Source organism: Netta rufina (assembly GCF_964035555.1).
Source record: "Netta rufina genome assembly, chromosome: 2".
NCBI classification, from domain to species: Eukaryota; Metazoa; Chordata; class Aves; order Anseriformes; family Anatidae; genus Netta; species Netta rufina.
This window is the reverse complement of record NC_140124.1, coordinates 9,686,310-9,708,058: the sequence shown is the minus strand read 5'-3', so window position 1 is coordinate 9,708,058 and position 21,749 is coordinate 9,686,310. Positions and strand designations below refer to the sequence as shown.

The 21,749-nt window shown below is 37.0% G+C and overlaps 1 protein-coding gene across 1 annotated transcript in view; it reads left to right on the top strand.

The window, feature by feature from the left end:
* The window catches only part of PTPRN2 (protein tyrosine phosphatase receptor type N2), a gene marked incomplete at both ends in the record, with an annotated part of 643,308 nt that overhangs the window by 587,677 nt on the left and 33,882 nt on the right, over window positions 1-21,749 (top strand). Inside the window, 2 exons of the mRNA XM_084281525.1 lie at window positions 5,698-5,771; window positions 13,864-13,941. Coding sequence (XP_084137651.1) covers window positions 5,698-5,771; window positions 13,864-13,941 — 152 coding nt within the window. The remainder of the gene's footprint in view (window positions 1-5,697; window positions 5,772-13,863; window positions 13,942-21,749) is intronic.

Genomic DNA, 21,749 nt, shown 5'->3' with positions numbered 1-21,749 from the left:
CTCTTTTGTGTCCCGAAAAAAACAGCATTTAATGGACATAATACAAAGTGAAAATTGTTCCATGATAATGTGTATTGATCCAAATTGATCTTCTTGCTTAAGTTGTTCTTGTCAATGTGAACTTACAGTGTGGACCATCTTAAGCTGTTTCAAGACCCTGTTCCAAAGTTAAGCCAGATTGTTTCTATTTGCTGCCTTGGAGACAGCATGGGAGTCGCAGGTGTTGCCAGAAATTGATGGTGGTTATTCAGATGATGCAGTAAATATGTCTGCATGATACAATGAGCAGTGAGATAGGGACCTTCAGACTAGAACAGTCTAGTCATGAGTCCAGAAGCATTATAGCTGTAGCAGGGCTAAAGAGCAGAAAATTTGAGTTTGGGTGTCATGCCACACTAGAAAGCTGAGCTATTTTCAGAGCGGAGCTGATAGCTTTTTTTCATCATATTGTACTATGTGGATGAATCAGCCTACAGTGATCAGCCATCAGTTTACAAATCCCTGCCCCTTGCTTCTTCCATGGTGCGTTGTATCCCTGTTCTTCTCAGCACTGAGTCCAGACTGAATCAATACTACTCATGAAGGTATTTGGACACCAACAGGGTGTCTGCAGTTTATTTAAAGCTTTAATTATAAATGTTTTAGTGCACTTAAAGTCTCTTAGTACTTCTACAAGAGGAAAATGCTATTTCATGGCTTTGTTACAACATGAAAACTTCTGTTCTGGCTATTAGCATACTTGGAACTTTCCATTTTGACTGAGTTGCACAAAATTACCTGCTCTTACTTTCCAAAGTTGCTGTGTACTGGTAAACAGCTGTCATGTTATACCCCTCAAACTACTTTGATGATAGGTGAAAAGCATGGCACATAGCTTAAACAATAATAAATTTTGATAAGATGGTGGTTATTGTACATTCTAGGATTAGACCGACTTGAGAAAGAGCCCAGTTTGCCCAGGTTTTGACTGACATGAAAACTGTAGCAAAAAGTCACAGATTTGCTTCTGAATAAATTAAGAAGCAAAGTTGATATTCTTTTGATATGCTACTAAGTTGTTATGCTATATTCAAAGTATTCTCAGCGTAATGCCTTGTTAGCATTTCCTTACCCTTTTCATATTCATAATCACCTTGACAAGGTAAAACAAGATTGCCAATTCATGCAAAAGATTTCATCTTAGGAAGGCTTCAAAGAAGCTTTCATATCACGTTGTATTTACTTCACTTTTTCCTTTCTCAACCACTCTTAAAATATTGGGATATTATTCTTACTGATTACATAACTGATGTCATTTCTAGATAAACAAGATCTTTAAGCTCACAATTCTATCCTATCTTATTCTTTTACGTGTCTTCTCTCTTTACAGATTCTAAAATATTTGGTGGCAGAAGCATCTCAACACTGCACTTAGTTAATTAATTACTAGTTTAAAATATTCAAAGTGAAGTAACTCAGACCTTCCAAATTAATAAAATTTCATCATTTTATGCAAGCAACAGGAAGGTTGCCATAATTTAGGGTAATGCAGTGCCTCCTTTTCTGTATGAACACATGAACAGCCCCATTTGTTGATGTCAAAAAAAAAAAGGTTTTTGCATTTAATTTTCTCTTCTTGCATCTCTGAAAAACACATCAATAGGATCAATACTGCATGTTGTTATATATGAGAGTATGTGTGTATACCATAGATATATACATGCATTTTAAACATCTGGGAAATATTCTTTGCAGTGAGCATCTTGTCTATCATCACTCTGTCCACAGGTCGTGGTATATATTAGAGCAAGCTGCTTATTCGTGATTCTTCATCATGATTCTTCACAGTCTTCAGACTGTTCCACTTTTGCTCCTCAATAGTTCTTCACTTTCTTACTTCAGTGTAGTTCTGTAGAGTGCTTTTATATCTGCATGTATGTAGAGGGGAAAATGCCAGTCTAAATCTGTACAGAGGAAAACAATGGTCCAGGCAAAAGGTGCCATCTTGGTTGTTGGGAGTGATGCCCTGCTATGCGATGCCAGGTTTCAGACAACCAAAAGTCTCCCATATGCACTGAAGCATCAAATTAATGATTCAGTGTGAGCATGATTCTGTGAAATCATAGATTAAGATGCATAAATTTAAGTGGCTCTATGTAGTTGGCTCCATGTGAACCAAATGTCAAAACTCCCATTACCACCGTTGAAGTGCTCAGTCAGTGCAGTGGTACTGAAAGAGCTATGCAATGCCCAAAAATAGGTTTCTGGTTTACAGTGGAATTAATAGCTCTAGGATGACCTTCAGATAGCCTGTGTGAGTTTCAGATGCTGGTCCAATAGGAAAGAAGCCTTTAGGTTTTGTGTCATATTTGTTAACCTTGTGCAAACATCTACTCTACAGTTTCTCATATGTTATGGAGTTGATGTTTAGCCAACTAAATCAAGTCCCATTAACTGTGACCTAGTATACATAGATACCATTATGTAAACAACTTAATTTAGGTGTCTCAGTTTATAAGCTGAGTTTTTATATATTGCAAACTCGTGTTTGCTTTATATTTTATCGTTTATCTTCTATTCTCTACACTTTATTCCTTATGCGTATAAAATACGACATTGTGTTGTATTTCTCCTCAGCTATATGTTAGTAGTAGCCTTCTTGTTTAGGAAGCCTCTCTCTGCCACACACGTCTATCTATACATTTTATTTTTCTCTCAGCTGTGGTTTGGCTCGAGCGATAACAAATGCAAAGTAGTGCAGCATTTGTCTGTAGCTATTGTAGATATTTGAAATGATGGCTAGTTGTAGCTTGCCCAGATTGCAGTAGCTAGTAACAGCATTTGTCTTTTCTCTCACTTCCTTATTATCTTCCCTCTCCCCTCCTATTTCTTCATTCATCTTTCTTGCTTGCTTTTTAGATTGATCTTATATTTCTTACTTTTCTTTCATCCCCTTCCTTTCTCTTTGTATCTCCTCATTTTCCAGCTCCTTTTTCATTGCCTGTGACATAATCAAAGTGTAATTGACAAAACAAAAACAAAAAACCTTGTACATTCGGCATTTCCCCATAGTTGCTTATTGCTTATGTTAACATTGCTAATTGTTAATGTAATTCTTAGCAAACGGGTGTCTGTGGTATTTTTTTTTCCTTTTCTGCCTGTTTCTGGAGAGCTATTATGCTAGTTCCTAGAAGCTTTGAGGTGATAACAGGCATAGACAAGCACAATCTGTTCATTGTCAATATGAACACTTAATGCTGCAACTGAACTACACATGGGTGAAAACTCTTGCTATATGCAGAAAACACATGCCCAACCTTTTTTGCACCTGTTTGTTTTTTTCTTTTTTCTTTTTTTTTTTTTTTTCCTGAAAGCAAGTACAAAGTCTCACTACTATGAAAGCATTAACTTGTGTCACCCTCTGATAAACCCTACAAGACAGCAAGATAATGATAAGGTACACTAAAAGGGGGGAATCTGGATAAAATATTATGTTTAAGAAAAGAAAAGATTTCCAAAATTACAGATCTGATACTTGACTTTTTATTGGAGAACCACACTAACATCTGTTTGCTAAATACCAATGAGTCATAGTCCCTGATGTCTCCCACATCCATTACTTGAAAACACCTCATGAATTTTCTTTGGTGATTAGTTCAAACACTTTTGCTGTATAATGGATGCGTCTGTTCTTAAGAGCTTACCTAGCCTAAGATATGTGAGAGGTGAGATTTTATGCATTTAACCTGTGTATCTCCAATAGCCATTTTTGGTTATACATTTTGAAACTTGTTTCAGATCTGTAGATCTTCCTCAAGCACTCTGTGAAAATGCTTACTGTAAAGCATCCCGTAAAAAATCTTGGGTAGTCCCAAGATCCCAGATGTTCATTGTTCTGTTTCATTTTTTTGGGGGCAGTGGTGCCAAAGTAAAGGTGAACAGTATCCATGACCATGCTCCCTTTCTCATCTTCTTGACCTTCATGTTCTGTTTAAAACTCACCAGAGGAAATAATTTTATGTGAATAGTAATGAATGGTTCTTCATTTATTTGTCATGCTTTATTTGTTACACTTCTAGTCTTATTCCAGAAGAATGTTGTTCACATTTGCCTTTCACATATTGAACTGCCATGAGATTACTGGTGAATAAATATAAGTAGTGCTCAAACCCCATCTTTACTTTCCTGTGTACTACTTACGATGTTTGATACCCCATTTATTGTTACTTACTATTAACATAAGAGTACTTAATAATTTCAAAAGCCAACTTGTAGTTCTGCTATTAGGAATGGTATCATGATGGTCACTAGACAAGATACAAAGGGGTCAAGGTATGTTTATGTACCCTTACTTTGGCTTTTTGAGTAACTGGTGGAAAGATCCTCTCAAAACATCAGTTTCCATGTTCAACTTGGAAACACCCAAAGTAGAAGATTACTGGAAGGGCAGCTCCACAACTTCTCTCCACACTACACTGTGCAGGGTAGGTTTGCTGAGATGTGTGAACCATGCTGATTATGTATCATATACAAGTTGTTTGGAATTCGTATTTAAAGATGTAGACATTTCTTGCATAAATTATCTGTATGTGGTCTGGTCTTCTCTCTGTAGTCAAAAGAAAGAAAAAGGAACTTCTGGTGTGTAATTTGTCTGGCCTGAGACAGCTAAATCAAGATGAGATGATTCATCACCTAGAAATATTTTTTTCTCGTAACGAAAAGTGAATCTAGATGACTGGAACAGATGCAGACATCTGCATTGTCACTCAATACATACAGACAAATAAATGCCATCCATTATATATACCCTGAAATTTAAAAAAAGGGCTAGAGTTTGAAGATTAAAGAATTTAAAGGGCAACGATATCTACTCTAAGCATAACTGAACAAGAACCAGTAAAATACCAGCTAAAACACAGTAAAAGAATCATGATGATGGACAAACAACATGAGTAAATCTTTTACGTCCAGAGTTGCTGTTTTCTTTACTAGTAGTGCCTGAACTGGCTACATTACTAACAGCGCGGAAACATCTGTATGTGTTCCCATCATACTTTTATTTGTAGCTGTTATCTGATTTTGTCTCTCCTGTGAGCACCGCCAAGTCATATTGTCTCCTCACATCACATGTAGCACCACACAGCAATGGTGTTTGATCAGGTCACATTAACTTTCTGTCCAGCTCTAAATTGTACTTCGATGTTCCGGCTGTTCATTTTATAGAGAAACCAGATGGACTAAATCCATCAGCTTACTTCTTCCATGACCCTGCAAACACAGGAATGTTTTCTGTAATACTGTTTATTTTTTTTTTTCCTAGTAATTTTCCTAGTTTAAATCTTAAACTCCCTGAACAACACCATATTATGGTGCATCTCGTAGAATCACAGAATCACAGAATAGTCTAGGTTGGAAGAGACCTCCAAGATCACCTAGTCCAACCTCTGACCTAACACTAACAAGGCCTTCTCTAATGAAGACATGCTTTCTCTTACGCATCCTCCGAACTATCATAGAGCTTTGTTCCTGAGTCAGGCTTTGACTCGGTGTTTCCATCAAAGCTATGCTAGGTTAGGAATCAGAAGGAAATATCCTGTCTGCGATATACACTGTTTAGCTGTCTTGAAATAACACATTAATCTGACTTTGCATTGTTTAACTTACAATGAGTAAAATATTTGTATAGAAACTTTCATCTCTTTATTTTTGCCTTTGCAGATGATCATTCCAGGATATGTCTGAAAGCTGAAAATAGCCACGACAATTCAGACTACATTAATGCTAGCCCAATTGTAAGTACAACCTAAGAGAAATAATCCAAATAATCGGTCCCTGTCTTTCCCTGTTGTTAAAATATGATAACTTGAGGTACCTCACTGCCGCACAACACTGATGTCTCAGTGTACTTTCTCTTTGAAGAGAAAGAAATATCCTACAAATGTGTTCAATACTCTTAAGGATTATGTACTAAGAAAATAGTCACTAGATGGTCGTTCTTCTACCTCGTAATAATGTCAGGTTTTCTGTGCTTGATGTTAGTAATTTACTGATCATAAAATTCAGCAATATACCCTTAGTATGGCTTTCCTTTTCTGAGGAGGTAAAGCTTTCTTGTTTTTCACTCATTTTTTACCTAGTCCTACTGCTGTCAGAGGAGGAATGGTTTATGCAGGTGCAGACAACTGAGCTCCATGAGCTTCTGAATTTCTGGACATTTCCTCTTAGCTTTCCTCATCTACCGCCTTCCCGATGTGTAGCTCTATGTTTCTGTAGCTCTCCTGGTTCTTCTCTGAGCTTGCTTTTGAAACAGCAAGAACAAGTTCCCTCTCCACTCATGTGTCCATTCAATCTGCAAAATAGGTCTGCCCAGTTTTTGCCTCTGAATACTCCAGCCTGGCCCAGCTGCCCTTTCTCACCCTACGCAAACTGAATATGGATCCTTTCTTGTCAATGAAAAGTGACAAGAAGAGGTCTCCACTATTAGAAACAAAACAGCTATGATGGAGCCAGTAGCATTGCCCTGTCCTAGCTTCTCAATGGAAGTGTCAAGATAACATTTGAGGGAGAAAAAGTATGGGAGTCACTTTGCACTTGGTTCTTTTTCACATTACTTAAGTATCTAAATTATTATAGGGAAACTGTGTGAGAAAGAATTTAAGATGGAGAATTAGCTCTCACTGTAGCGGGTTGTGTATGCCATTACTGTCTCATTTTCCTGGGGAGCATCACTCCCCCAGTTAAATCAATTCATGTGGGCAAGGCAGCTGACAATTTGCAACAGCATGAAATTACAGGCTGCTTCCTTCCTTCTAATGTTGTTGAGAATGCTTCTTCCAAAACAGAAAAAAAATATATATATATATACATATATATATATCGTTATATATATATATATAAACGGTTCTGTGAGCTTCATCGTCTTTACTTTCAGTGGAGTTCAAAAGCCTCATTTCCTTGAATATATAAAAATGTTTTATTCACATAAATACACGTTTAAAAACACATAGAACTCAACAGGCATCTTCAGGATGTTTTTGTCTTTCGCTTAGGGTAGAGGGTAGACCAAAGCACCCGCATGTTTCAGGGATTGCCAGCTGTCATTTTAGAAAACAAGGATAGATGCACAAAGATTAATGCAGTTTTTAGACTACTTTTAAGTCTGTCTCTGCCTAGACCAAGCTCTTATCTGGCCCTAGGATTAGAAGATCATCAAAGTAACTTGGAGCTCCAAGGAATATTGGGTGAGTTCAAGCCTTAATTTGGTAGTAAATCTGAGAGGTTTCATAGCAAGTGCAAGGTGTATGCGGTAATTAAGATACCATATTCTTTTAAGAGCTCAGTTGTCATTCACATGACTACAGGAAGTGGAATTGCAGCATTTGTAGACATGGGGCTAAGCCAGGTTCAACACTGGCAGCAGCACAGATGGCAGGAGTTTTTACCAAAGACACCAGGATGGGTTTCTGCAACTTGCCCAAAAGTTATTGTGGACACATCCTGGTTTTAATACACAGATTAGCATGGGTAAGGGGTGAAAGCTTGCATGTGTGTATATGCCTGTTGCAATTATATTTTTAGATTATACTGTAGTTATTCCCTTAATTACACTGATGAGAAAAGTTTGAGATCGGGTAGTGTTGTGGGTGGAGAAGCAAGACCAAGATATTCCATTGACATAACTGGGAAGTAGTTTGCTTTGTCTGGATGCCCTGTGGTAGTGAAGGGAGAGGATCTCCACTTTCACAGCTTTTAAGTAATGTTTTAACAGGGAGTTGTAGTCTTGCCACTCCATCCAGCACACAAGGGTATTTTCTTCTGCGAGACTAGAAGATATTTCATTTTTATAGCTTTCTCATACTCAAGAGTTTTGTCCAAATAAGTCACAGTGATGAAGCAAAGTTCTAGTTGTCTCCCTATCTCTTATGGCAGTATTTGTATACTCAGAGATAAGTGGGCGCACAAGTGTTTCACTGGGTTAAGATGAACACTCAGGATCTTGCATAGCCATAGAAAACTGCCAAGAGAAACTTATGATCTCCTCTACCTCTTGGTAGGATAGGGATCCTGATGTGTGGGAAGGAGTGCCACAGCCAACATTTACGTAGACGACCTGTTATTCCAAGGAAAGAGATGCTCCAGATGGTTTTGTGCTAACTCAATAGTCATTTCACTATTTTGGAAGCCATAGATAAAATGTGTGTTTCCTGAAGGTGATGCAGTGGGAGGTTGGTAGGAGGAAATCACTACTTTGCAAGCTCATAGTTTGGAAAGACTCCCTGCAAACTGTTTCATTTCAAGACAAATGAGATATCTTAAAGTTAGTGTTAGTGTAATTGTATTTGTTAATCTGGAATTGTTTGTGAACAGTGAGGTAGAATATAGGAGTGATAGAGACTTTATGAGCTGCTTACAACCTGAGATACCTACTGAAATATTATATTGGGCACTTGATTCTGCAGTATTTTCTGCAGCCTGAGCTGGACATACTTACTGTTACTACTGCGGTTTATTTGAGACATTTTCTGTTAGCACACACATTTGATCCACTTCTTTGTGAGCAAGTCTGCCTTTAATCACTCTTGAAAAAATCCTGCAATTTCTTTCTTTAAGAATGCTGCCTTTCAACTTAAATAACCTCAGTAATTACCATGTCAATATGGTGATGTTGCTTCTGTTTTTGGGTTGGAAGCGAGTGTTGTAGTGGGCTGCAAGATGGGCACTAAAAGCAGAGGACCAGTACAGCCTGAACTGACGAGAAGAGGATTTCTCCTCCCTGCGCGTGTGAGCTGTCTGGCAAGGGAAGAGTGTAAAATAAAGTAATTATATTTGAGCTTCGGGTAGGGAGGCTTCCAGTCGCGTACAAGTCGCAGGGTATCTCCAGCTTCTGGGTCAGTGGTCCAGCCTCCAGCTGGGGCTCACTCAACCTTAACTTAAGTCTAAATGAGTGCAGCAGAACACAGTAAAAAAATCCCCTCGCTAGACAATGGGCTGGCCACCTGCCCACATGTTCCTGCCTTTTAAAAAATGCTACCCCCTCAAGACCTCCTTTCCCTCCAATATATTGTGAAAACTGGGGTTAGATTGATGGCCTCACCACAGCTGGAGGTTGGTGAGGAGAATCAGCAGAGATTTAGTCCAAGTTCTTCCTGTAGCCATTTAACTTCAATGTAGCATCAGGCCAGGCAAAATGAGTCCTTGGGAGAATTTGCAGGGTAAAAGTGGGGTAGAAATCTGTTTCCCTCCTCTCTGAAATAACATAAAGTACTATGATAATAACTCTGCTATCGGCAGCTGAATGAAAAGCTTGCAATTACAGCACAAGGAGACCCTGACTGTGCAGAATAAAACTGTGATAATTACATCTGTCATATTTGTACTTAGTCCTCATTAAATTTCAGGAAAATCATCCAGTAGTAAATAATGTGCAATCTTTGCTTTTAAATCAGAGGTCATGAAAGTAAATGGGAATTCTGTTTTTCCTCATAGGGTGTCTGAGAGAGAAAAAAAATCCCATCAACTACATTTAAAAACTCAGTTTGCTTATTATTGAAGACACCAGACTGAGGAATGTCATTAACGTGACAGTTTGTTCAAACACAGCATACAAATTTCATCACCAAGAATAGACTCCAAAATTCATAATGGCATTCACAGCCAGATTTACTTCTTTCATTCCATTAGGGGTTTTAAAAGAAGGATTTAAAAATTGTTTTAAATTTTAATTCAAACATGAAAATGAGGACTGGTCTACCTTTTTTTAATGCTGAAATGTGATTACAAAGTTCACCAGTATCTGCTGGATACAATTTGTTTTACAACTTTTTTTTTTTTTTTTTTTTTTTTTACTTTTATAGATTATCTATACTCTATAGAGTGCATTAATTAGATACGTGAAAGTAGATTTTATTGGCATGATAAACACATTGAATCTGGAAACTACTCAGTACCTTGAATCCATACAAATTCTTAAGGCATTAATTAATCAGAGTTCAGCTTTCTTTCCATCGTGTTTAGTGTCCACTGGATCTCGTTCTGCTCTCATATGATTTAGGAATATTTCAGCCAGACACAGAAGATTTAGATCAAGGCAAATGCAGTGTAACTGGGAGCATTTTTCTCTGTGGCAAGTAAGGATTGGACAAGCTGATGGGGAAGGTAAAGGGCAGGAATAAATCGATGGATCATTTATGTGAGAGTCCAAAATAGTCATTGATACTCAATGCTTACAATGACACAAAACTGCTTAACAAGAATCTATATGTACCAGGATTTTCTCCCAGTATGTATTGATATTGCTGTATTTCATCAGCATTATCAGTGAAATCATGCAGTGCTAGGAAGTCTATGTAAAAACTCACAAAAATTCAGGAGTCTTCAGGGAAACCATGCAAAAATAAAGCAACTGGATATTAGAGCTCTTGTAAGAAAAAATAGGGTAGTTTTGGTCTGTGGTCTGGTATTAATTTAACAAAGTTGCAACTAATTGTGATAGTGTTCTTCCCATATTTTCCTACCTTAAGATACAGCTATAATTACAAAGAAAAAAAATTACTATAGAAAAATACAAGTTTTTATTAGTTATTTTTAGTTGTTTTGTTTGTTTGTTTGTTTGTTTTTATATTAGATACTAACATATCTAATAGTTAGGGATTATTTTCTGTGGTATTTCTTTTCCAACAATGAACATGAATGCTCATCCTGTTTGTTTCCATCTTTGACAGTGGCAAAATGACCAGAAATGACCACCAAAATGACCACAGTTAATTGCATGATCAGTTGCAGTAATCCTTGATCCCTTTTTCCCCTTAATACAATATTAAGGAAACCTAGATTGAACCATTATCACCAGGCTTGCCTTCGTTGTATCACTGCAGAAAATGAGAATTCATCCATAATAAAACTGAAGTAATAATTGCACCTTTTTTTCTTGCCAAAAATGGCTGTTCCGCCCAGTTCTAATGTTACTCATGTGAATTTTTTTCTTTGATAAAAAGCACATAATAAAACATAAAGGGAAAAATCTTGTTATTTTTAAGCAATTGCTAGTAGGATGATTTCTGAAGAATTTTCCTAAGTCAAATATTAACAAACAGTTGATTTTTGTTTTAATAATACTTGATGGTATGGAGCCTGGTGTTCTCTATTCTTCTTGGAGAATACATTTTTTGCTTTATTTTGGTGAAGTGAGAGATCTCAGGGATTCTTGAAAGAAGGTAATGACTACTGACATAAAAAAGCTTTTTACTTGATCCTTGATTAGTTAGTTTAAAACCCATTACTGACTTTATTTCTTTATTCAAACTTTTGTTAACTTTGATAGATTAAGATGCTGTTGGTGTTCTTGGTGACCTTGAGAGAATAGAAAAGAACATAACAAAAACATTGAAGAACTGTCCTTCGCTGTCGCCTGCTCATGTTAATTTGAATGTGACCAGAGTAGTGATTTTTTACATTTTTCTCAAAATACTCAGCCTTAAAACAGTACATATAATAGAAAATTGATGAAACCAGGAATTTAATTTAATTAGTTTAATCTTTGCTCTTACTGTTGTTTAGTTAAAGATCATTTAATAGTGTGATAGGGCTTTCTGCTGCCTTCTACTTGCTCCAAGCAAGAAGAGTTTCTGCTCATGATTGTTTTCTGCACAACACAATGTGCTTGGAATGTAATAATTGTAGTTGTCTTTTGAATTATTGTTAAACTGCTGATACACTTCACTACTCTGTGCTTATTGTAATGTTTGCCACGTTCCAACAGCACCTTTGTGACAGAGGTTGATTAATGCTGAAATGCCAAGATTGTCCTATTCCTGATTTATCAGCTGAATGTTGAGAAGTATTTCTTCCATGACAGCGCTATTTGCATCATCCTTGATTTCTTCTGCCTTTGTTTTCTGGCATGTATATGTACAAAAGAATTTATTTTAAGGAGAAATTCAAAGTAAACTATTATTTTTATAAAGTTGGGTGTATTCACTGTTGGTTATGTTTCCAAGTCAGGCTCTTGAGCTCACGAATAGTGAGGTGATGTCATTTTCATGTACATGCAGCTTACAGCAGTTTCTATGGGGAGTTTTAAGTCCTTCTCAGTGCAGATCACTTTTTCTAAGCTAAGATTTTTAGTTATAGTGCAGGAAAACATTTAAGCAGATGATTAAATCCTATGGATCTCTGTGGGATTCAAAACAAAACAACAGAAATTATTTCATCCATCATAGAGCAAAATAAATTTTAAGCCTGACTTTGCTTAATCGCATTTGTTGTTGCTTTCAGTGTTTAGTTTGGTGCCTCAATTCTGAAAGGAAACAAGCAAAACAAAACAAAACAAAAAGAAAGAAAAAAAAAAACATTGCCCATTTTGAAATAGTTCCTAAGTTTTTTCTGCTAATACTGCTTTCTGAAGAAAGTTACTTTTTGACTTTTTTCCTAGTGTCAAAATACCTGCAGTAGTAAATGTCCTGCTATCAAATTGCTTTTGTCAAAAGGCAAGGTTGAAATTTGTTTTGAGCAGTTGCTTGTTGTGAAGAGTTGTTTGCTGATCAGAGGAGCATCTTAATGAAGCTCAGAATCAAATGATGGTATTATAGACACTATGGTCAAGGTTTCTGATAACCATGGTGAATTAGAAGTGTAAGCTTTTATTCCAAATGGCTTCAAGTGACTTCATTTTACCTGTGTTGTGTTGTCATGGAGAATTTTAATATTAAGTCTGGTTTAATTATACATCAGAAAATTAGAATCATAAAAGGGTTTTCTTCCTTTTTGCAACATTCATCATATTGTTGTTCTGTTAGAATAACTTACATCTGTTCTTTATGGTTCTTCCCTCTTTTATGTTGCACATAATTATGAGGTGCCTTCTTTTACACTGACATGTACCATCACTGAAAATTTTGATAGGCTATGAATAAATTCAGTAGATTCCTGATAATGCAAATGTGACTCACATTCATTCTTATTCAGATCTTTATTTATAGAAGAAAATCATGTATTGAAACAAATTTTGCCTTCAGCTACATGGGTATAAGTTAACTCTCGCTGTTGTCAGTGTCACTGAGTCACAACCACACATTTGGGAGCTGAACCAGGTCTTTTTTCTTTATGTTCAAAGTTTTGTATTGCCCAGTTCAGGTTTAGAATGAGTTTGTTTGTTTTTTAATCCCATCAGCAGATCTTCTTTTTCAGCAGAATGGTTCCTATGATTTAGAACCAAGAAAGCCACCCATCACTTCAAAAACATTCATTGTAACACACTAATCCTATTTACTCTTGATGGCTTTGTTTCTTAGATTCTTTATTTTTTCTGCTCAGTGAATTTTCTGCTCCTTGAATTAAATGCTATAATTAAGGCCTTTAAGCAGAACTTCCTCTGTTGAGGCCAAATCCATGCATTTAGACAACTCAGCTAACCAGAAAAAGCCAGAAACTGAATTTGTTCCCCATTTTTGCTTTTTCTGAGTTACATGTGCCCTTGACTGGCACGGTGGAAATGGAGAACATATTTAGTTGTGTGGAGCATTCTTAACAGTCAGTGTAGAAAAATGTTTCATATGGCTCCTAGGTTGCTATGAAACCACGAGTACTGATCTCAAATAAATGCCTTTGTCAACCACCATGAATGATCTTACGCTGCACACTGAAGACATAGGCTGTTGCTCATCATGTGTGCTGATATTCATGTGGTAGCATCAGTCTTTTGTGGAAAAAGGTCTCCTCTGAGTTTATAAATAGAAATAAAATTCTTTGCTTGCCAATGAAGGATGGAGGGGCAAAACAGTCCTTCAGGAAGTCACTTGTTAGTACCCTGGCATACTTTCTGTCTCTAACACAGCAAGGGATCTTCCTTCAAACAAATCCAGTCTGTGTTCTCTTTCCTTATTTCAGATGGACCATGACCCCCGAAACCCAGCATATATTGCCACCCAGGGCCCTCTCCCTGCTACTGTTGCTGACTTCTGGCAGGTAAGTTAAACATCTCCTTGAAAACTGAGATTAGTTTATAAGCCATGTGTTTTTCTGTGCTTCTCAAAACATAACTAATGTAAAATCTGTTGTGCTTGAGTCTCAGAATTTGAAAAAAACTTTGATGAAATGTCTTCCTAAAGTTTAGTATTTGGATATTATATTTTATGTATGTGACAAGCCCTGTCAAAGAAGAGTTGATCTGGAAAATATATAGAAAAAACTCAGGGTAAAGTATTCATATTTTAGTGCCAAACTTAAGGCCAGAGTCCATAATTAAACTGTTGCCAAGAACTGGATGATTTTAGAGGCTCTGACCTTCTTAAGGGCATAGTCAGAATTCATTGTCATTCTCCGGATCAAAAAGGACCCAGCACAGTTTGCTGTGGATTTTTGCATGAAAATCTACTTCTCACATGCTTTGGTTCCCCAAAATGCTTAATTTTTTACACATTTTCCCTACCACATAAAGTTAAGTGTTGAGTTAAAATCCTGCTGCATAAAGTAGATCCACAAATTTTTGCAAGGCTAAAAACACTCATTACCAATGCGCAAATATGGGCTTACTTTGCTCGCAGTCGTTTTATGTGCTCGTTCAGCTCTCGGATTTGAACATACACACAGGACCAGGCTAGGTGTGTGCCTACATAACAGGCTGTCTGTTTGCATGATGGGTATCTGCATTCAGTATTCCTTTGTAAGTGTAAAAGTCTGTCTGGAAGCTTATGAAAGCTGTTTATGGAGGAAGTGTTGCAGCTAACTAGGGCTTATTAACAACACAAGCATATGTTTTTATTTTCTGTTTTGCATTATGAATTTAGAAACTTTTGTTCTGAAGATAGAGAATATCTGAGGAAAAATTTTAGGAAAGCTGTTGTATTTTAGGAGCTTGCATTCAGTTGAAATCATCGTATTTTGTCATCTGCATCACTTGGTCTGTGATTTTAAACTATCGCCTGAGCCCTGTTAAAGACAACTTTATATGCTCTTCATAGCACAATTTCCTACCATTTCTCTGATAAATTTTCAAAAAGTTTGTTTGATTTTGGGTGTCTAGATATTTAAATGCTCAATCTGAGATATTTTGGGCCTTGTTTTTAGAAGTGCAGAGCAAATGCATTCTGCTTGAAGTAAGTTGAGCAGTTGTTCCAGCCTAAATTTTCAAGTAACTTGTGATTTTTGTCTTAAATATTTGGCAATTAGACACAGTTGAGAAGACTTTTTTTTATTCCCTTGCTGAGTGCGTTCCTTATATCAGGCATGCTACCTGAAAATATATTTTTTAAGTTAAACATGCAAAATCAAATACCATGTTAGCTATCCTGTAATAGCAGATTTTAAATTGTATATTTTTTCATATTTGTATATTTTTACCTCTAGCTTTTACATCTTTACATGTTGAAAAATTATACATTATCATTTTTAAAGGAAGCATTTAAAGAACAAACTTTTATGAGCATTGCTGCCAACACAGAAATCAGAATTAATCATCCCACCATAGTTTGAAGAATATATTTTATTCTTCTACCATTCTAAATTGAACAGTTAGGCAACATATTTGCAGAGAGAGTGACTAGAAATGAAAAGTTATTTCTTCGTTCTGTGACCCAAGCTGTTTCTATCCAACTCCATTGTCAAAAGTCTCTCTCAACTTCTGTTCTTCATGCCATTTGTTACTTGAATTTCTTCATTTTCTTTCACTTTCTTTTTGTTCTCCTTAGCTATTTCTCATCCCAGTAAAAATCTCTCCATCGGCACCAGGTCTGCTGCTTCATGGACACTATTTGGCAATATCAGCTGCTTCCCAAGTGTGGCTATGTGTCCACTCTTCATGTGATATACTTGATATGTGATATTTTACTGGTTCTTCTATTGGTTTCCATTCAAGCGTATTTGTTACATTTATTTTGATGATGTTTGTCACTTCAAAATAACAAGCTTCCTATGTCAGATTCAACCATGACCCACTTTTCTTTGGTTGTTTTTTTTTTAAACTTCCTGCAGATCACATGTCAATATGCTGGTTCAGTTGTTATGGTTAATGTCCAGATGCAGGAGCAAAGTTTATATCCATTTTTCACCAAACAGTAGCTATTTAAGATAAAGAAAGGCAAACCTGAACTTGCTAAGGAGAATAGGGTATTAACTCCTTTCGAGGCAGAATTCTTTGATGTTCACTTGAATACAGTTTTCTGTAGTTTATACACATTGTGGTACTGCCACCAGGGATTGTTTGAATTCAATTATTCATTCCTGAAACATCTTCTCAGTGGTTCTCCTCCCTCTCCCTCCTCCACTCAGAACCAGCTGATACTGAGCTGTGCTTCTTTCTTCCCCGTCTGTATGCTCAGTGAAGTATTTATCCTACTGATAGTAACAACAGTGACCGATTCCAGAGCAGAGACCTGGGATTAATCTGCTGCTCCTTGTCTAAAGGCATAATGTCATGCTTTAGCAATTCCAACAGAGACTCTTGGAGTGTGGCGTACCCTTTGCCAATATTTACTAGATCTATTGCTTTCTCTTTTTGTAGCCTTAGATCCTAGTTGCATGGTGGGCACCATCCAGTCAATTTTTCCTTGTCTGTAAGGCTACCCCAGCAAGAAACAGGTATAATTGTTTCCACTCCTGTAAGCAAATCAAGCTGTTTTCTCTAAAACACTTGTCTACAAAGTATTTCTTTAGCATGAAAGCGTAAATGTAAAACAACTTTCCTGGCATTTACAGCACAGCTGATATCCATCACAAAATCTGAACTGCTCCTGATCTGTCCTGACTATCTAGTTTTCATGCTAAATTCCAGACACACAGTTTCTAAATGCAGTTTGTCTTAAATTTGCATTGGATTCTTCCACCCATCAGTCATGCTATATTATACTTTGTGGGTTTTACTTTGGACCAAATTTTTGTTGGTCTGATGGACCAAAGGCATGTTGGCAGGGGGTAAGGCTATGGATACTTCTGGATCTCTTTTTCCAATGTATTTGCATGCAAAAGGAACCCAGTTCCTGAGCTCCAACACTGTTCAGCAGTGCCTGCTCTTCTTCATGTCTATGTTTTCTGCATGATCATGTGGTCACATTCATTATCTCTATTTAAGACCGAACAGATTATTTAGTTTTGGATAGTCTTTTTTCCTGTTTTTATTGGCAGGCCCATCTACAACCAGTTATGTTGATCCAGTGCCCAGTATTTTTGTGCAAGTGCTGTTAGACACTCAGTAATCAAACTCCCATTTACTACTTTCACGTTGCCGGGATCTGAATGAAGATAGTGTCTTCTCTGTCTTCCAGGCAAAAATCTTTCCTAAATCATTGCTGATGCTTTACCCAAGCTCATCCTGTTTAGCATTCTTACTCCTGATGAACAGATCCATACCTAGTACCCCTGTGGGACAGGAGAGGGACCAGTTTCAGTCTTCTCACTAGTGATCACTTCTTGAAAGATTATGTCCTTTTCGGTAATGTGAGGAAGAACAGCAGGTATTGTTCTTCAGTCCCATCTCACTTAGGCCATTAGAGCTGGTGATTAGATTCAACATTTTCTGTACATTTCTGTTCATTTGGGTTTTAATGTTAGTCTGAGAAGGATTAGCTTGCTGGAATTTTTTCTTTCAAAGATGCAGTCTCTGAGCTGGAGATAGTCCAAATTCTTGTACATAGATCATTTTCAAACAGTTTTCAAACCAACTTTATTTATGTTGTAAAAAATAATAGTGCTAAAGAAAAAGACATGGGTCTTAGTGTGGCTTTTACAATGCTTCAAGGCCATTTCCAGGCATCAGACTTGCACAGTTGTCTGCCCCTCTGTTCCAGTTCTCTTCTCCAACCCTTTATATCTTTGCCATAGCTCTTATCAGCCAGCAAGCCCGAAGTTAGTTTCAACTTTTCTGGTTTACCTTTTTCTTTGAAAACTTTCTCGCCTGCAGCAGATGTGTTGTCAGTCACCTCATTGATCTGTTTTGCCACAGGGCTTCCTAATCTGTCTGGTTACTCTGTGTTTGCGGCTCAAGCAGAGATTTCATCTCTGACTGCATGTCATCTCTTAGACTGCTCTGGAAATTTTCCAGCCACTACTTTAATTAATTTTGAAAAGCCTCCAGCTGATTTAGGTCTTCTTTTAATTTCATCTGGTCTTGTTTTCATCTCTTTTTACCAATTACTATTTGTGAGAGATACTTCCTTCATTGATTCTATTTTGGTTCAGTGGGAATTCCACCTCACAGTTCCCTTTCTTGAAAACTGGATGCCTCTTCTCACATGGTATTAATCCATTTTTACCTGAGTGGTTAAACAATTTGCCAGGTCTGTGTGTTGTTTTCTTCTCAGCTGGAAAGAGAATTCATCATCAGGACAGGGTTTTGCTTTGATATAGTTCCATTTTATTTACAAAAAAAAGTATGGAGTTTTATTTCCTTGAACAGAGACAGAATCAAATAACAGGCAATGAATTCTTTTTTTTTTTTTTCTTCTTTCACAGACCTCTTTCACCCAGTATTTTACCCCCAACTTCTCTTTCAGCTTTTTTTCTACCATGATCACAATGCTAGGTTGTCGAGCTGTGCTGGTGATTTCTTTATTCCTTTTACATATGTTTTTTTTCTGCTTATCTTGATTAATCATCTTGCCTTGATTAATGCCTCTCTCTCTGCATTAAGCATATCAGTTTCTAGAAAAACTCATGGGCCCACATGCTTCACATTTGTCTTGTTTTTGATGATAACTTCTGTAATTTCAGTTATCAAGCTCCATAAAAGAGCTTGCTTGTTTCTTGCATTTATCTTGAATGAAAGGTGATGATTTTGTCCAGCAGCTTCAGTGAGATTTCACTGAGCTCTTTCACATAACACTATTAAAATTCAACATCTCTTTGAACATAATTCAAAAGAAAGAGGACGTAGAACATTTCTGATCTATAACAAGTTTTCGCAGCAGGAGTTCCATGTTGTGAATAATTCTGGAGGCATAAAATTTTATTATTTTCCATATGTGCTGGGTTATAATTCCATGAAGTATTTGACATGAAGTACATGCCTTAACTTTTAAAGCATTCTAAGAAGACTAGGGATGATAATATGCAAGAAACTGTTCCTTGGAGTTAGAATATTTAGAGCCAACTGTCCTTACACGAAAGAAATGTTCTTAATTATGCCAGTTTTATAAATTGCATATCTGTTAAAGTTCATTGTCTGAAAATGGAGGTTTCTGTAGGAGTCCATAAGCTTTTCCCGCTGGAAAATACAGTCTTATTCTCCCTTTAGAACTGGTAGTACCCACATTATGCTTTGCTTTTATTAATCATCTACCCTTCAGCCTTTTATTAAACATTTGCCCTTCCTCTTCTTGGAGGGAAGCGCAGTTTCACTACTTTTTTTTTTTTTTTTTTAATTTTACCATAGTAGGTGAAATAGAGGGAGGGATGAAGCAGTTCCTGCCAAGTGGCCTCGTAATTTCCCTGGAAAATCAAATCAAGTATGATATATATTTACATAAGTATTTGTTGTCTTTCTGTGATTTCCTGTGTTCATGACCAACATAATTAACGAAGTATATGAACATCGTATGACTTCTATGGAAGGAACAGAGAAATACAATTCTCCTTATTTGACAGAGAAACAAAAGGGTTCAAAGGACCTACAACAATGAGCCATCGGATTAAATGCAGTCAACAATTATAATTTGGACTAGGAAATCCCCAGCCCTTTTACCTGAAAAGATCTGTAGCTCAGGCCAGATAGTTCTCCCAATGCCTTAATCCCCCTGGAGGGTCCCAGTCTGACTGGAGTCTTGGAGCAGGTACCACACATGAACAGTGCTGAATCCATTACAGCACCCGGAGGACAGACTGCAGGTGTTGACCCTTTGAACTTAGGATGCTCTTCCAGGATATGAAAAAGAGCTTCATCTGACATGTGTTGAATCAAATACATGATTTTCATTACCCCATCTTTCCTTCACTACTCACCAATACATGAAATATTCTTGAAATTGAGATCTTTGCTCTTCTTGTTAAAGACACACTATTGCCAACTGCAGCAGAGGTTTGTGCTGTTGTGACTGGGGCCTCCAGCTGGGCATGGTGAGACCTCATCTCTGCTCCTTTGATTATTTTCTATTTTTATTGCAAGACTATTAAATGTAAATTGCAGAAAGAGTCCCAGGAGTAAAGACCAAAGCCCTGATCTGAGCCATGGAATTCCATTGCCATTTAATTTTCATTGCCCCCTATTCTGCTTTTCTAAATCTAAAACTATTTTATACTATTTTTTTCTACCCATATTCAATATATTGTCAGAGTCAGTTCAAAATTTGTCTGTCGTTTTACTCCCAGATCACACCAGCATGTAAAGAACCCAATTCCTGAATTTCAGACTTGAGGACTTGATAAATGTTTGCATGTCTGTTTGGCACCATTTGCTTTTCTTTTCCAATTTTGCAATTCAGAAAAACAAATACAAAATACTGACAGTTGATTGTTTCCTGTGTTAAAAAAGATTAGTCATCAGTGATCTCCAAAGGCAAATCCCCATGGACAAAAGACCATGTGGTTGTAGCTGAATGAGTCTCCTTGCAAAATTGGTGTTCCAAGCCCATGGGTTGAGTAAGAGCAACTGTACCAAACTCTGCTCTGATTGCTGGTTTCTGTGCTCCCAGTTCAGCATGTTTTGTGAATGCTGAAATTAATTTTCAGACTAGATTATTTTTCTCCATTTTGTTCATCTGTGCAGAACACAACGCTTTCAAGCAGTCTTGATTCCCAAGTTTTATTTTCCTTGCCTGGAACAGGACTTCCTGCATGTCTAATCAGTTTTCACCTTCAGAAAGAAAAGCAGATGAAAAGAGAAACAGAGCAATTCAATGTGTAAAATATGCATATTTTAATTTAATAAAAGAAAAACAGCAAGGGAGAGAGAGGCACAGAACAGTAGCCCCTAGAGCTCTAGTAACTTATCAAGCCATGTGAAATAAATATTGCATTAGGAATTCCATAGGCGTTCTGTGTAGGAGTGTGCATTTACCATGCTCACTTCTAATTAAGGCTTAGGTCAGAGAAGGTAATTAGAAGTGGTCCTTTTAAAAATACCCCTTTAATTTTGGAGTTCCACCTCTCCAATACTAAAGTGAAAAGCTAATTTATGGAAGTTTTGGTGAGACTGTCCCCTTTTAATGTGGTTTTGTCAGCACTGCAATACTAAACAGAGTATTTAAATTATTTAATAATAAGGCTTGAGTTATCCATCTACTGAGAAGAATAAGAGCAGTTCATGTCTCTCAGAGACAGCAGAAGGTACAGCAACACATGCAGTCATCTTGAGTCTGCCTTCCTCATTGACTTCCAAAGAAGGGTTGTTGAAGCAGCAGGAGCAAAATGCATGCAGCCAGCCTGACTGCCACCTGCTTATATATGATCTTCTCTGAAGTCATCACTGCTGCAGTGTGGCTGCTCCTGGCCAGACTGATGAAAGCTCTGAGTCATAGCTCCTGAATTCAACTTCAACATGGAGTACTGTTTTCACGTGGCGTATGGAATGATTTCCATTCGCTTCATGTTTTAAAATGTCCTTTTAACTGTAATTTCTAATTAAACATAAAACATATAGCTAATTTTTAAAACTATGGATTTTCTTGGTCCTCTGGCACACCTATGACTCTGCAAACGGACACTGATTTTGTCGGATTTGACCCATTTCACATCAAAAGGCGAAGCTATCGTCAACCAAAATATTTTGCAAAAAGCTTGTTTTGCAAGCAACCAAAATTCTAAATCCCCCAAAATATTTTTTTAAGTTAAAAGCTCCCCTCTTTTCT